At 37.8% G+C, this 15224-nt stretch overlaps 1 protein-coding gene across 6 annotated transcripts in view; it reads right to left on the minus strand.

The window, feature by feature from the left end:
- Positions 1-15224, minus strand: part of Usp37 (ubiquitin specific peptidase 37) — a 75538-nt gene that overhangs the window by 17823 nt on the left and 42491 nt on the right. For 3 of the 6 annotated variants that reach the window (XM_075951571.1, XM_075951572.1, XM_075951570.1), the window contains exons 17-20: positions 8290-8454; positions 6341-6406; positions 2381-2522; positions 419-674 (exon numbers count right to left, since the gene is read on the minus strand). In XM_075951571.1, coding sequence (XP_075807686.1) covers positions 419-674; positions 2381-2522; positions 6341-6406; positions 8290-8454 — 629 coding nt within the window. The remainder of the gene's footprint in view (positions 1-418; positions 675-2380; positions 2523-6340; positions 6407-8289; positions 8455-15224) is intronic. The other 3 variants (XM_075951573.1, XM_075951574.1, XM_075951575.1) reach the window with 2 other exon arrangements.

Here is a 15224-nt window from a genome sequence, read left to right on the forward strand (position 1 = left end):
AAAATGAAAGACATTGTCCAATATTCCAGGGTGGGGGAGAAAGACCTTGATTTAGAAGCACTGATCCACAGTAATAGTTCTGAAAACAAAGGGTTAATATGAACAAGTGATATTTATTAAACAGTGACCAATAACAACAGGGGATACATAAAGGATACTTGCACTAAGAGCGATAAAGAACCCCATCAGATTTTAGTTTCTTGTTAAATTGAGGACAACCTAATTATTATTTTACTTGCATATAAAATAATTCAAAATTGAAGAGGCTCTGACTCTACAATCTAGTAAACAATCTTGTGACATCCTGCTATGACTTCCATTTACAAACCTGAAGGCTTGTACTATTTAGAAGACACATATCACTAAAGGCTCTAGAACAACATTTTGTATAACAGACACTTATCTTGATGAAACCTACCTGGCTCAGCGACGGTTTTGGGTTTCTCAGCCTCCATAGCATCTGGATTTTCAGGCATTTCTTGAACATCATCTTCTGCGAATCCAGTGTCGGGGCTGCTGGTTGGCTTATCATCATCCTCATGGCAGAGCACAGGCAAAGATTCTCTCCTACTTATCTCTAACACAGCGGCCAGCACCTCTTCCTCACTCATTCTGTCAAATCCCGAGTTCTCCAATTCGGACTTCCCAGGTTCTAATCTGCACAATTTTGAATCCTGAAGAAGAGAACTGCTTTTACAAGAAGCCAAAGTATCTATTAATATAGCTAATGTCTACCAATATGGATGTCAATTAATACAGCTAATGTTGAACACTTTATCTAATATACCCCAGAGTTTAAAATGGGAATTTGGAGGCTGGAAGATGGCTCAGCAGTCAGGAGCACATAATATTCTTGCAGCAGATCAAGTTCTGTTCTCAGTTCCCAAGCCTGGCTCTCTCTGGCTTTCAAGAACAAACCCCCACTTCCAGATAATTAAAAAATATGAATGTGGAAATTAAATTTGTGTGTTACCACACCTGGCTTATTTTGTGCTGGCACTCACATCCACAGATTTTGCATGCTAGGCAAGCATTTTACCAACTGAGCTACAATTCTAAGCCTAACAGTGTTTCTTGATTCTGACAGGTACAAAGCATACCCTCTATAAAAATTTGGAAGATAAACAACACTGCTAAAGTAAATTACTCAAAACAGTAAGCCAATGGGTATGGTGGTGCATGCTTGTAACTCTAGTAGTTAGTAGGCAGAGGCAAGAAAATTGCTGTAAGTTCTAGGCCAGCCTGGACTATAACATGAGATTCTGTCTTAAAAAAAAAAAAAAAAAAGATTAGTCAGCGATAATAAGCCTTAAGAATTTTGGTTCAGATATATATCAAGTATACTATATACATTTTGTTCATATTCGATTTTAAATGCTGGCTAGTCTTTGTTTTTTTTAAATCGAGGCACAGTATGATTATACAGCCCTGACTTGCCTGGAACTTAGTATAGTGGACCTTCCTGGTCCTGGAACTAGGTTACCATGTGACCAGATTCACAGACATCTGCCAGCTTGTCTCCTGAGTACTGGGATTAAAGGCATACATCATCTAGCAATGTTGTCTAGTCTTAAATGAGAAAAATAAAGGTCACACAGATTCTGTAAGTAAAAATATATTTTCTGAGTAGCTTTTATCCTAGGAGAATTCTGGCTTCCTTTTCATATTTACGGGAAGCTTCCTTTTCATATTTACAAACTTCCTTCAGCTTTACGTAAGATGGGACGACACAAGTAACTGCTATAGCTCTATAGAATGATGCAAACACCTCGAAAAGCTTACTTTTTTTAAAGTATTAATTATTGAGGATTGTAATAGATGTAGCTGTGTCTTCATCACTGTCATTTAACAACTGAAATCACCCACTTGCTCTGCTGATATAAAATACTTACTATGATGTTCTCCTATAAACAACAGCTATCCCATGAGCAAAGAGCTGAAACTTAGATGTGTGAGTCGCTCTGGTGCCACCCCACCCTCGCATGAGGAACTGGGGGTTGAAGCCAGAACCTCACACGTGCCAGCCAAGCACTTCATACTAGGCCAACTCCCCAGTAACACTCATTTCTTTTTTAAAAAGACTACTTTTTTTGGAGACAGTGTCTTGTTATATAGACCAGGTTGGCCTTGAACCTAGAATTCTGCCTCAGTTTCTTCTGTGCTGGGACAATAAACCTATACCATTCTGCTCGGACAAGACCTTTGGGTTTTGTTTTTTTCTTTGTTTATCTAGAAAAAGCACTCTCTAAAACCAGTGTCTCAAACAGAGACATTAATTTTGAGATCTATGTTGTGAATTTCTTTAATTTGCTGAAGCATTTGTTTGGACAGCTAAACTAAAACAGAATACTGTCAGATATTCTGATGAACCATTACTTACTTTTTCCACATCTTCCTGCTGCTGTTCGTTGCCTGACATATCACAAAGCCTCTGGGTGAGGGCCACAGAGCGCTTCAGTTCATCCTCACTGTCAGAATCAAGGCATGAAGTGAAGGAGCTTTTGGATTTGAAGGTGAATTTCCTGTAATTATATATAAAAAAAAGTCTATTTAATTTGCTTATTTTTGATGTATAAACACCAAAAACCTTTTCCATTATGGGAAATTATTTAACAGAGGGAAAATATGGACCAAAAGAAGTATACTTAAGCATTACTTTTAATGACCTCCTAAAAAGTCATGGTTTGAAAATGCTTGGCTATTGTGTATTACCAATAAACTTTGTGCCTTTTTTTAAAATGACTAATTCCAAATGTAGTTTGTTTCTACTTTATAAAGCAAATATTCTATTGAGTCCATGAAGGTATAGCAAGCAATTAATCAGTTTGCTAATCAGGTGGTGATAGTGGTGTTTTTTGGAGACAGAGTCTTTCTACATAGCCCTGGCTGCCCTCGAACTCACAGAGATTCAAGTGCTGGGATTAAAGGCATGCATTACCATTTCTGGCTACAAATCACTATTTTTGACAAAAGTACATGAGGGCTAATTTTTGACCTTTTAAATTATGATCTATGCACTTTAAAACTGACAACAATAATCCACTTATTTTATTATTTTGAGGTCAGACTTCTGACAACCTCTCTATCTTCCAGAAGGGACATTCCAAATTAAGGGGGAAAAAAAATCTGAGAAGGCAGTTCTAAATCCCAACACAATAATAGGACATGATGTATTTTCAATATAGCAATTTCATGAGAGATGAGAGCTATGAAATGAGGGAGGATAATCACAAAGAAGGGAGAAAAAGAAAGAACTAAAAGTTGTTTAGTGTAAGGCAAATAATACCAATATTCAAAACCAGTGAAGCTGGCATGATACATTTGTACTGGCAGCACTAGGGAGGCTGAGGCAATCAAACTGCAGATTTGTGACCAGACTGAATTATATAGCAAGATTTTACCTGAAAACAAAACACAAAGCTACAAACAAGCAAAACCCAATGCAGTACTGATACTTAGAATGTGGATTCACTTTTCCTTTGTAAAAGGATTTTGTACACATATGTATGTATATGTGTCTGGGTATGCCACATGTATGCAAGTGCCGAGGCCTTGAGAAGAGGATTAGATCCTGGTTGAAAGTCATCTGACATGGGTGCAGGGATCTGAACTTCAATACTCTGGAAGAGCAACAAGTACTTTTAACCACTGAGCCATCTTTCCAGTCCCATAATGCCAATTTTAAATCATTAAGAAATATGTAACTGTCTCAAAGTGTATAAGAATAGCATTACATACTGAGCATGGTGACACATGCTTTAATATCAGCACTTGGGAGGCAGACATGTGGAGCTGAGTTTGAGGCCAGCCTGGTCTACAGAGCAAGTTCCAGGTCAAAGGTACAAAGAGAAACAACGTCAAAAACCAAAATAAATAAATAAATAAAATAAAAGAGAATAGCATTAACACATTTTAGAAAAATTTCATCTAATATGGTTAAAATTTTAAGAGATAAATGCTTTAAAAGGCAAGCTTTAGTTGTATTAAAATTTATCTATGTGGGGGGCTGGAGAGATGGCTCAGAGGTTAAGAGCATTGCCTGCTCTTCTAAAGGTCCTGAGTTCAATTCCCAGCAACCACATGGTGGCTCACAACCATCTGGAATGAGGTCTGGTGCCCTCTTCTGGCCTGCAGGTATACACACAGACAGAATATTGTGTACATAATAAATAAATAATTATTTAAAAAAAATTTATCTATGTGAAACAATATTTAGTTAAAGTGCTACCACATTAAAGGAGGAAGTAGCAAAGATCAAAGAACAAGAACTTCCTTTGATGGATGTTAAAATAAAATCATATGTAATAGTAAAAAAATCTGAAAAATATAAGTGATTTAAATGTGAAAACTGTAAATAAGTACGCACGGCACGAAGAAAAAGAGTGCAACGCAAATCAAGAGGATAGCATAGAAACGAAGACAAAGAGGCGAGAGACCAGTGTGAAGACTGAACACACCTGAAAAGCGGATTGGATGCCAAGCAAGATACCAAGCCCAGACACTTGAATAGCTGCCTATAACGACTTTATAAGGTTTCCAGGGTAACTTAAAAATCGCCAAATCAGTTCCCCACCAATGGTTTTGGGGTCATCTCATATAGCCCAGGCTGGCCTCAAACTTGCTATTTATGAAGATGGATGGTCTTCAATTCCTGAGCCTCCTGCCTTTATCTCACTAAAGATGTATGCCACCACACCCAGCTTTAACTAACTTTCTTGATTCTTAATTTTTGATTTCATACTCATCAAGCAAACCTCAACTATTTTTTATCAGGTACATACTTTTGTTAAAGGGGTGATACCTAGCTATGTTTAACCACGGTCAAATGTAACAAAGAATATTATAGAGGAACCAATGGTACCCAGTTTAGAATTTAGCCTCTTTTAAATCTGATCTGCATGTTGGGTTTTATGGCCCTAATCACCTTTTATTAGCCAACTTTCAAATTCTCAACGCATTAGACCGCAGAGAAAAAATGGCTATGTCAACGTACAATAATATACAATGAAATAATTTGCTTCTTGGACCCACTGTGATCTGTGCATATCCATGAGAAAGGACAATGTTTACAGAAGGCAGCCTGCCTGTAGCAGTGAAAAATGTTTGTCCTTAAATGCATCACTTGCTCACTTTCTAAGGAGCCAAGAAGATTCATATTGATATATCTCAGATTTCTAGTCATTTTAATTATCTGGTTTTATTGCACCGAAAAATAATGACAGGAGGAAAAGAAAACAGTAGTTCCTAAATGTTGTCTTATGGATACTAAAATTCCAAACAAGCACTTAAAGAACAAAACTGTGCTTTTCTTTTTCTTTTTTCTTTGTTTAAATTTATTTATTTATTGTGTATACAGTGTTCTGCCTGCATGTATGACTGCGGGCCATAAGAGGGCACCAGATCTCATTACAGATGGTTGTGAGCCACCATGTGGTTGCTGGGAATTGAACTCAGGGCCTTTGGAAGAGCAGGCAGTGCTCTTAACCTCTGAGCCATCTCTCCAGCCCCTGTGCTTTTCTTTTCTTTCTTTTTTTTGGTTTTTCGAGACAGGGTTTCTCTGTGGTTTTGGAGCCTGTCCTAGAACTAGCTCTTGTAGACCAGGCTGGTCTCGAACTCACAGAGATCCGCCTGCCTCTGCCTTCCAAGTGCTGGGATTGAAGGTGTGCACCACCACCACCCGGCTCCTGTGCTTTTCTTAAAAGGACTTTGGAACATCAAATTTGCTTCATGTTGCTTCATTTGCATATTGAGGTGAACTGACAACTAAGTCAATTTAAATGATCTAATTTTAAAAAATGGGTCTATCAGAAATTCCAGTGACCTCTTATGAAGTACAATTTTGAAAAGTGAGAAAGAAAAGAGAAAGTTTCCGTTCTTAAACTTTTGGTCTTTAAAAAATTCCAAGTATTTGCAAAATAGCTGCATTCCAGTGCTTGTTTGTTTCTTGTTTCCTTTCAGAATTCTTCCTGTCAGTGTCAGGGAGACAGGCAACAATAGGTGGGGTCCTGTGCCTATCTGTGAGGAAGGGTGCTTTAGACAGGAGTTGTTTTTAATCTCTTTAAACCTTAGAGTCAATTCTTAAGTTTTAGGATGAGACTAATGCTATTAGCAAAGATCTTTTAAGAAATTTAAAAACAAAATAATCCTGGAACCTTTTTTGATTGCTAAAAAAAGCCCTGGATTATATCTAAGCCAGACTCAAGAACATTTCCAAGTGTGAGTGATACTGAGCAACTGGCATGCAAAATAAATGATAAAGAAAAGGGGAGCGGACAATTTTAGAGATCAGGGTGAGCCAAATTCTTAGACAAAATTTGGGTACATAAGAAACAGAACTCACTTTGAAGGTGTAGAAGGGCTGGTGATGCAGGAATTCACCATTTGAGAGGCTTTCAATGGTCTAGAACTATTAGAAAATTAGAGAATATGTAATATATACAATTGCATCATTAAAGGTAGATATTTAACTGGTAAAGTTAATTATTCTATACTATAGGTCTCTGATATCCTCTTGAAAAGCAAGTAATAGTTTAAAATAACCATAAAAGCCCAGAGGAAAAATTAATTATCATCTCTGGCTCTCCTTGATCTAATTGAAATAAACAGCTTTACAAATGAAGTCAAGTGCAACACACATGACAAGAACCTGGGGGGAAACTATCTCATTTATTTTTGAGCAATAAAATAATAATAGCTCTCCTAGATGGCAAGCACTGTATGTACTACCGTACTTAATGGTTACAACAGTCTTATTTTCCCACAGAGAAGTCAAACTTTCCAAGGTCGTAAAGCCTAAAATTGCATTAAAATGTAGTCAGACAGCTGCATTTAAGGTCGGTGGTCACAAAGATAAGAAATACAGTCAGAGGCACTAACAGCTCTACCAGTAGAAGGCAGTTTACACCAAGTAAAAACATTCTCTTCAAATAGGAACAGAAAAAACAAACAAACATAAAAACAAAACAATTACATAACACTAAAAACTCTCAGGGCACAACAGGCTTTGTTAGTAAACCCATGAGGACATTAGTGCAAACATGATATATTTTATATATATTACATGATGCAAATATATAAATCCAAAGATAAATATATCTTATAAATTGCATCAATTAATTTTGGAAAATGTTCATTTATTTTTTCTAATACTACTTTAGCCAAGACACTGTCCTTCCTTGTTCTTTTTGGAGACAGAGTATTATTATTTAACCCAGGGTGGCCTCAAACATTCTACATAGCCTAAACAGTTCTTGAAGCATCCTTCTGCTTTAGACTGGAATTACCAGCATGTGTTACCATACCTGACAAGACTCGGGCCTTTTTAGTAACTAAACAGTAAAATCAATCTCTTAGTAAAATTAAGAATTTGGAGAAAAATTTTCAAAAATTCGTTTCACTACTACAGCTTCAGGACTTTATGATTCTACCAAATTACTGTTCAAGTATGAAAAAGAACTGCAGCATAGGGTTCCAAGTTGAACATGCACGTAGAAGAGCATGGCATTCAGGAGGCCTAAGGTTCCAGCACACATGATGACAATGCAAAAATCTAAAGCAAAAGGGACTTCTTTTTCTCTGAAACATTTCTAGGAGTCTCTGATGTTACTCACATTGGGCATAATTCCTACTTATAGAACAATCAGTCTTTCTGGGAGGGGAGCTCTAGTTTAATATTTGATTTCTCAAATTTGCATATCCCAAAGTGCTGAGGCATTTGTTAAGAACACTGATTCCCAAGCCCCATTTAAGATCCTGAGTAGAACATCTAGAGATGAACACAGAAATGAATACTTTGTCTAGGTGAGTCTTTTTTTTGTTTTTGTTTTTTTGGTTTTTCGAGACAGGGTTTCTCTGTGGTTTTGAAGCCTGTCCTGGAACTAGCTCTTGTAGACCAGGCTGGTCTCGAACTCACAGAGATCCGCCTGCCTCTGCCTCCCAAGTGCTGGGATTAAAGGCGTGCGCCACCACCGCCCAGCATAGGTGAGTCTTAAGATCACCACATTTCCCAAGTATGTCAATTGGTCTTTTATTTTATTTTCTGTTCTAAAAGAGTAGTAACACTCTTTCAAAAAAGTACTGTATTATAACAGGCATCTATTAAATTTGGAAGAATTTTGTGTAAGCATTTTTCTTTAATTACTTCTATCCGACAGAAGTTTAATACTAAAATTTCAAAATAACGCAGAATTTAAATCTCCTTTGATTATTTTTCCTGATATTTGTTATCTAGTTTGGCCAATCTCTGAAATATTAAAACCCATTTCAAAAGTAAAGGTAAAAAGCTCTTACATTGCCATATGTGCACTCCATCCGAGAGTAAAAGGTGGCTTTGTATTTTCAGTGCAATGAGATGACAGGGTCAGATATCTCGGAATAATGACTTGCTGTCCTATCTTGTTGTTAAGTGAAAGAGCTACATTGAAGCTGTACCGTTTCAAATGAAGAATGAGGACCCTGAAAAACAAGAGAATGGCTCTGCTAATTCATATGGAACACGGGTACACTCTAGCCAAGTCGAATCTGACTGAGAGATACAGCTGGACACACTGGGTGGTGGTGACCACACCTCTACTCCTAGCACCTGTGAGGCAGAGGTAGGCGGTTCTCTACAAACTCAAGGCCAACCTGCTGAGACAGAGAGTTCCAGATTAGCTAAGGCTTTATAACCAGAAACTGTCTCAGGGGCTGGAGAGATGGCTCAGTGGTTAAGAGCACTGCCTGCTCTTCCAAAGGTCCTGAGTTCAATTCCCAGCTACCACATGATGGCTCACAGCCATCTGTAATGAGAACTGATGCCCTCTTCTGGTGTGCAGGCATACACGCAGGCAGAATACTGGATACATAATTAATAAATAAATCTATCTTAAAAAAAAAAAAAAGAAAGAAACTGTCTCAAACCAAGCCCACACACTTATACTAAATATTTGCCATGTACAAAGGTGTGGATAGATACAAATGAAAACCTTAGTTCCAGTGATCAATAAAATTTAGATAAAGTACATCTAATGTTCCTAGGGAACTCCCACCACAAACACACAATAGACCAAAGAACTAAATTTTTAGATGTGTCTATTAATTTTTGGTTAACATTATTTATTTGAGTGTTATATATTTAAAATAGGTCATATATGATCACATGGCAAAATGTCTATTAGACTGAATATTATATAGTAGCCCTTATGCATAATGGTGACCAACATTATTTCAAGATTTTTTTTGGGGGGGATAGGATCTTTTTGTTGTTGTTGTTTAGCTCTTGTAAACCAGGCCTTGAACTCAGAGATCCACCTGTCTCTGTATCCCAAGTGCTGGGATTAAAGGTGTACACCACTTCCACCAGCCTTTTTCTTAAAATAACTTTCTTTCCATTTATTTTACATATCAATCAGTTTCTCCACCCTCCTCTCCTACCAGTCCTTGCTACTTCCCATCTAAGGCGCCCCCCTACCCCCTTTACAGTCTTGGATAGAACATTAACAAGTAATCTTTAACTCTGGCTTGTCTGGAAGTTTCAATTCCCACGTGCTATGATTAACTCTCTGGTATTTCAAGATTAATTATTTTTATTTATTCTAGAGCTAGAGTCTCTTGCAGTCCAGGCTGGCTACAAACGAAGGATGACCTTGAACTTCCAGTCCTCCCACCTCAACCTTTCAAGTGCTAAGAGAGCTGGGATAGCAGACACTCATCACAAAGACAGGTTTTATGTGGGACCTGGGATTGAAACTAAGGTTTCCTGAACGTTGAGCAAGCATTTTCTCAATGAAGCTAATTTTCTAGCCATTGAGATTATTCTTATTTTACAATACTTATTTACTTTGTTTATATATGAATGTGGGCCATGGTATCCGTGTGGAAATCAGACTCTCTGTGAGCCACTTTTCTCTTTCCTACCAAGAGGGTTCTGGGGAATTGAACTCAAATCAATGGCTTGGCAGCAAGTACCTTTATCCTTTGAGCCATTTTACTGGCCCTAATTCTCTTATTTTAGAAGCACTGTCTCTAGAGAAAACTAAGAGGAAAACCAGAAAACTTTACCCACTAACAAAAACATTATGTAAATCATTTGCATGTTGACTCTGGTCTGAATCTAAAAAGACATGTGATGGAGGTCATTGGTTAATTAATAAAGAAAGTGCTTGGCCCTGATAGGTTAGAACATAGATGGGTGGAGTAAACAGAATAGAATGCTGGGAGGAAGAGGAAGTGAGCTCAGACGCCATGCTCCCCTCTCCCGTGCAGACGCATTGAAGCTCCCACCCAGGATGGACGTAGGCTAGAATTTTCCCGGTAAGTGCACCTTGGGGTGCTACACACATGAATAGAAATGGGCCAGGCAGTGTTTAAATGAATACAGTTTGTGTGTTGCTATTTCGGGGTATAAGCTAGCCAGGCGGCCAGGAGCCGGGCTGTGGGAAGAGGCCCACAGCTCTTACTACAGAATGGCACCCAACGTGGTAGCAGCAATTTCTGCTCTGCTTGCTACAGGCAAGCAAGCACTCTCATCTAAGAGAGGCTTCCTGACTCAACTTTAGCTGCAAAACCTTGCACCTCTTTTAAGAGGTTCTGCCAAGAAACACTTAAATGATGTTGATGAAAAGCTGAACGCATGCTTTTCGGTTTTCAGCCATAGCAAGAAAAAAGCTGTGCTGTTTTCAAATGCTGGCTTTCTGGGCCATCCTGCCAGGGCAAACTCTGAATCTTTCAGGCAGGCGGTTCGTGTGGTTTGCAAGCACATTGCTGAAGCTTGCTTGCTGGCAGGGACCTTGAAACGCCATAGACTTGTGGCAATAAACATGGCTACAGCCAGTACCTCAGCCATGAGGCTGAAAGCTAAGGAATGGGCTGGATGTAGCCGGCAAAGCAAGGGCTTTAATCCTACCCATATTGATCAATAACTTAAAGGCTCATGTGGTCAGATAAAAAGAGAGAGATACAGTAAAGAGAGATTCAAAAACAAAACAAAAACGAAAACCTTTAAATAATTTACAGTGTGTTAAAAATATATGCAGGCTAAAAGTTAAAGTTCTTAAAGTAAAAAAAAAGGAAGAAAGAGAGTAGTTGGGTGTGGTAGGACACACCTTTAATCTCAATGCCTGGGAGGCAGAGACAGGTGGATCTCTGAGAGTTCAAGGACAGCCTGGTCTACAGAGTTATTCCAGGACAAAGAAATACAGAGAACCTGTCTCAAAAAATAAAAGTAAAAAAGCCGCACAAAGATGGAAAATAAACAGAATATTGATACTGTATGCTATTATGCTCTCTTTGAATAGTTTTAATAGTGAGGAAGAAGCAACAGCTGCTAAAAGATTATTTGTTTATAAATGCTGCTGAACTAATCCAAGACAGATATTTTGAAAATACCTTGACTTTAAAATTTGGATCTAAGGACATGATGCTTTGGAAAGGAGTTTCTTCTTTTGTTTTCACAGAGGATGAAACCCTGTGGATTGCTTCTATCCCAGTATGGTATGATAGACCACGCCCTCCTGAAAGGTTGCTGTGAACACCTTCAGAAAATTACTTCACTCAACTGCTGAGATGAACCTGGCACACAGGTTATACCATGAAAGACCTAAATAACAGCGCCCCCATTCAGCACGAAGCAGTTTGGAGAGAAATAACTGCGCCCATGTTCCCAAATATTGTTTATAAATGTTCTTTTACATTTAAAGGGGGATATGATATAGATGTGAATAATTTACATTGATATGGATTTTGCTTTAGTGATTTAAATTTAAGGTCAATTTTGTTATATGTATATGTGTTTCTGATCTTGATTAAGGTATTGTGATTGTGTAGTTCATTTAAAAATGTAATGTATATAGGTTGTTAATAGATAATAATAGTCAAGTTTGTAGTCATGTTAGATTTTCTAGATATATATTTCAGTTAGATCGGCATTCTTCATAACTTTCAAAGACTATGGAATATGCTATTTAATGTTTTAATAACTTAGGGTTTTTCATGACAATGAGACATGTCTGCTCCTGGAAACACCAATCTACTTCAAGAAGAAGATGGGTACCAAAGAGGATCCTTATGGAGTTTGATAGCCATTTGGGCAAGAAACTGCTCTAGCCTGGACTATTGCATAAACTGGACACAGAGAACCCCCGGAGAGAGGACTACTGAACTTGCCTAAAGGTGAGATGATCTTTCGGGGTTCCTGATTCATGAAGGAGTCTGCAAGACATTCTGCAGGACACAGCAGATAGTGACTGAACTGACTTTGAAATTTTCTGCTTCATAGAAATGTCTCTGGATACTATGGGCCTGTAGGCTGAAGATGGATGCCCCAACGGTACAGAGAAACTTTGGGTGACTGTCAAGGCAGCAAGATGTCTCTGTCATTTCTAGAGTTTGAAAGTTGCTTATTTCTTGTTTGCTTAGATAATATTGTATCTTTCTGGAGTCTTTGATGGAGTTGAAGAATAGTTATAGTTATAGTTTTCCTTAGTTATGATAAAGATAAAATAGATGTAAATATTGTAATTTTTACTTGATAACTGTTTTGTTATATGTAATTTTGCTATGTTAAAGTTAAAGCCTTCCTTTTTTTTGTTTAAACAGAAAAAGGGGAAATGATGGAGGAAGGTCATTGGTTAATTAATAAAGAAACTGGTTGGCCGTGATAGGTTAGAACATAGGTGGGTGGAGTAAAAAGAACAGAATGCTGGGAGGAAGAGTAAGTGAGCTCACATGCTATGCTCCCCTCTCCCGTGCAGACGCGTTGAAGCTCTGACTCAGGCTGGACATAGGCTAGAATCTTCCTGGTAAGCGCACCTTGGGGTGCTACACACATTAATAGAAATGGGTAATCAAGATGTAAGAATTAGGCAGTAAGAAGCTAGAGCTAATGGGCCAGGTAGTGCTTAAATGAATACAGTTTGTGTGTAGTTATTTTGGGGCATAAGCTAGCCAGGGGGCTGGGAGCTGGGTGGCAGAAACGCTGGCCCGCAGCTTCCTTCAACAGACATGTAGCTCTTCTTGTTCCTTTTTGTTATTATTATTACTGTAAGCTAATTGTCATCTAATTTCACCTAACTTCTGCCTTATAGATTAAGTACATTTCATAACCCATAAGAATTTCTAAATTTGAAACTCAAAAATTTAATCAGATTTAAGCTTCAGTTTTGGCAAAAAACTGTCTCGCCTTAGAAAACTCTGTGTGTTCATTCTGCACAGGCCTCTATCACAGAAGCCACAAACTCAAAAAATTTGCAAGTTGAAATTACTGGTTATATTTCTCTTCATGTGGGATAGGACTCTAATCCTAGAACTCAGAAGGCTGAAGCAGAATTATGAGTTTAAGGTCCATCTTAGTGACTTAGGAAGACCCTACAAAAACTTAAAAACGTCTTTGGCTATAGCTCATGGGTAGAATATTTGCCTTACATGCACGAGACCCTGGGATAGGCCTCCAGCACCAAGAAGAATTTTTTTTCAACTCGTGGCCTCCTAATTTACAATGTAAAAGGATATACTGATCCAGTTGAGGCAGAATAAAAAAGTCTTGATAAAGGTGTTAGGCCTTTCAATGATAAAAGCAGAGGGCTGAGAAGTGGCCTGGTGGCATAGTGCTTGACTGGCTTGTGAGAGGTCCTGCTTTCAATTCCAGTACTAGAAATATCCAAAATATAAAACAGATGTAGAATTAGACCTAGTGGTGCACACAGCTGTAATCCCAGTACTTAGGAGATAAAAGCCAAAAGATTACTGCAAATTGAAAGTCAGCCTGGGCTACACAGTGAGTTCCAAAATATACAGGGCAAAAGAAGACAGTGGCTTGGAGGACTAATAATTAGTATTTAAGATTCAGAGGCATCTACTTCATATAACAAGTTTAGAACAAACTGACACTTGATACAAGTACAGTACTGGAGGAAAATAGATCTCTTTTACTTAATATTTTATTTACACTATTTGAAATTTTTTTATTTTATGTGCATGCATGTTTTTTCTACATGTTATGTTCTGTGCGCATGGTGCAGGAGGAATCAGTTGTTGACTCCCATGGGAGGCCTGCCCTTTCATGAATGAAGGGGGAGAAAATGGAGGTAGGGGATCAGATGTGGGAGGAGGGGACAGGAGGAGAGGAGGAAGGGGAAACTATGGTCTGTATGTAAAATAAACTTTAAAAAATTAAATTAAAAAATTATATAACTTCAGAAAGGGAAAAAAATCAGATCTTCTGAGAATAGCGCTACAGACAGTTTTACGTCACCATGTGGGCTGAGTATGGTAGCCCATGCTTTTTAAACTCAGAGGCAGGCAGAATTTTGTAAGTTCAAGGGTATCCTGGTATACATACAACAAGTCCCAGGACAGGAAGAACTATGTAGAGAAACTCTATCTCAAAAAAAACAAAAAAAAAAAACCACAAAAGTAGGTGCTGGGATTGAACCCAGACCATCTAGAAAAACAGCCAGTACTCTGCTGAGCCATCTCTCCAGATCTCCAGAACCACCTCAGTATTTTGAACTTCATAAAGTTAGTGACTAATCTAAATTTTATCTTCAAATTTCTTCTTCCCTTCTTATTGCCTCATAACATTAATAAATATAATCTTTTAAAAACAAAAAATGATAATACTGCTATGACTTAAAAAGTAATTTCTCTGAAAACTTATTTTCTAGAAAGGAATGGATTACAGAATGCAAAAGAACTTTTCCCTGGAGCCTAGATTCCAGAAAGGATACATTTACAGAAAATTTGAAGCTAATAAAAGAAACTAAAGTTCTCTGGTACAGGCAGAGTGCCACATAAATACTTAATTCTAATAATCATCTGGTTTGTGGCAGAGAGCTCTAATCCTGGGAAGCACTAAAAGGTATCTTGTAACCACATCATAATTTCTGCACCTAGCTTCATCTTATGTACAGTACTAACACAATGTAAACTGATTTTATCCAAGGCAGAAAATTCTTCTATGATTATAGGAAATCTAATGACTTTTTAAGATCCTTTGAAAAAGGAATGTGCCAAATGTAGTAAGTTGCTTCTTCTATGTCCATACTGTGTCTGCAGCACTTTTTTCTTGATGGATAAGAGAAGGAAGGAGACTATATCAAAAACAAATGACATCCCTAATGCAAAAATTCAAAATCGAATAGGTTCCCAAATCTGAAATTTAGAGAACTTAAATAATGCTACAGTGAGAAATTCTATACCTATTTTACATGAAAAGAGGCAGTGGCGGTGCACATCTTTAACACCAGGCA

Source organism: Microtus pennsylvanicus, chromosome 17 (genome assembly GCF_037038515.1).
Source record: "Microtus pennsylvanicus isolate mMicPen1 chromosome 17, mMicPen1.hap1, whole genome shotgun sequence".
NCBI classification, from domain to species: Eukaryota; Metazoa; Chordata; class Mammalia; order Rodentia; family Cricetidae; genus Microtus; species Microtus pennsylvanicus.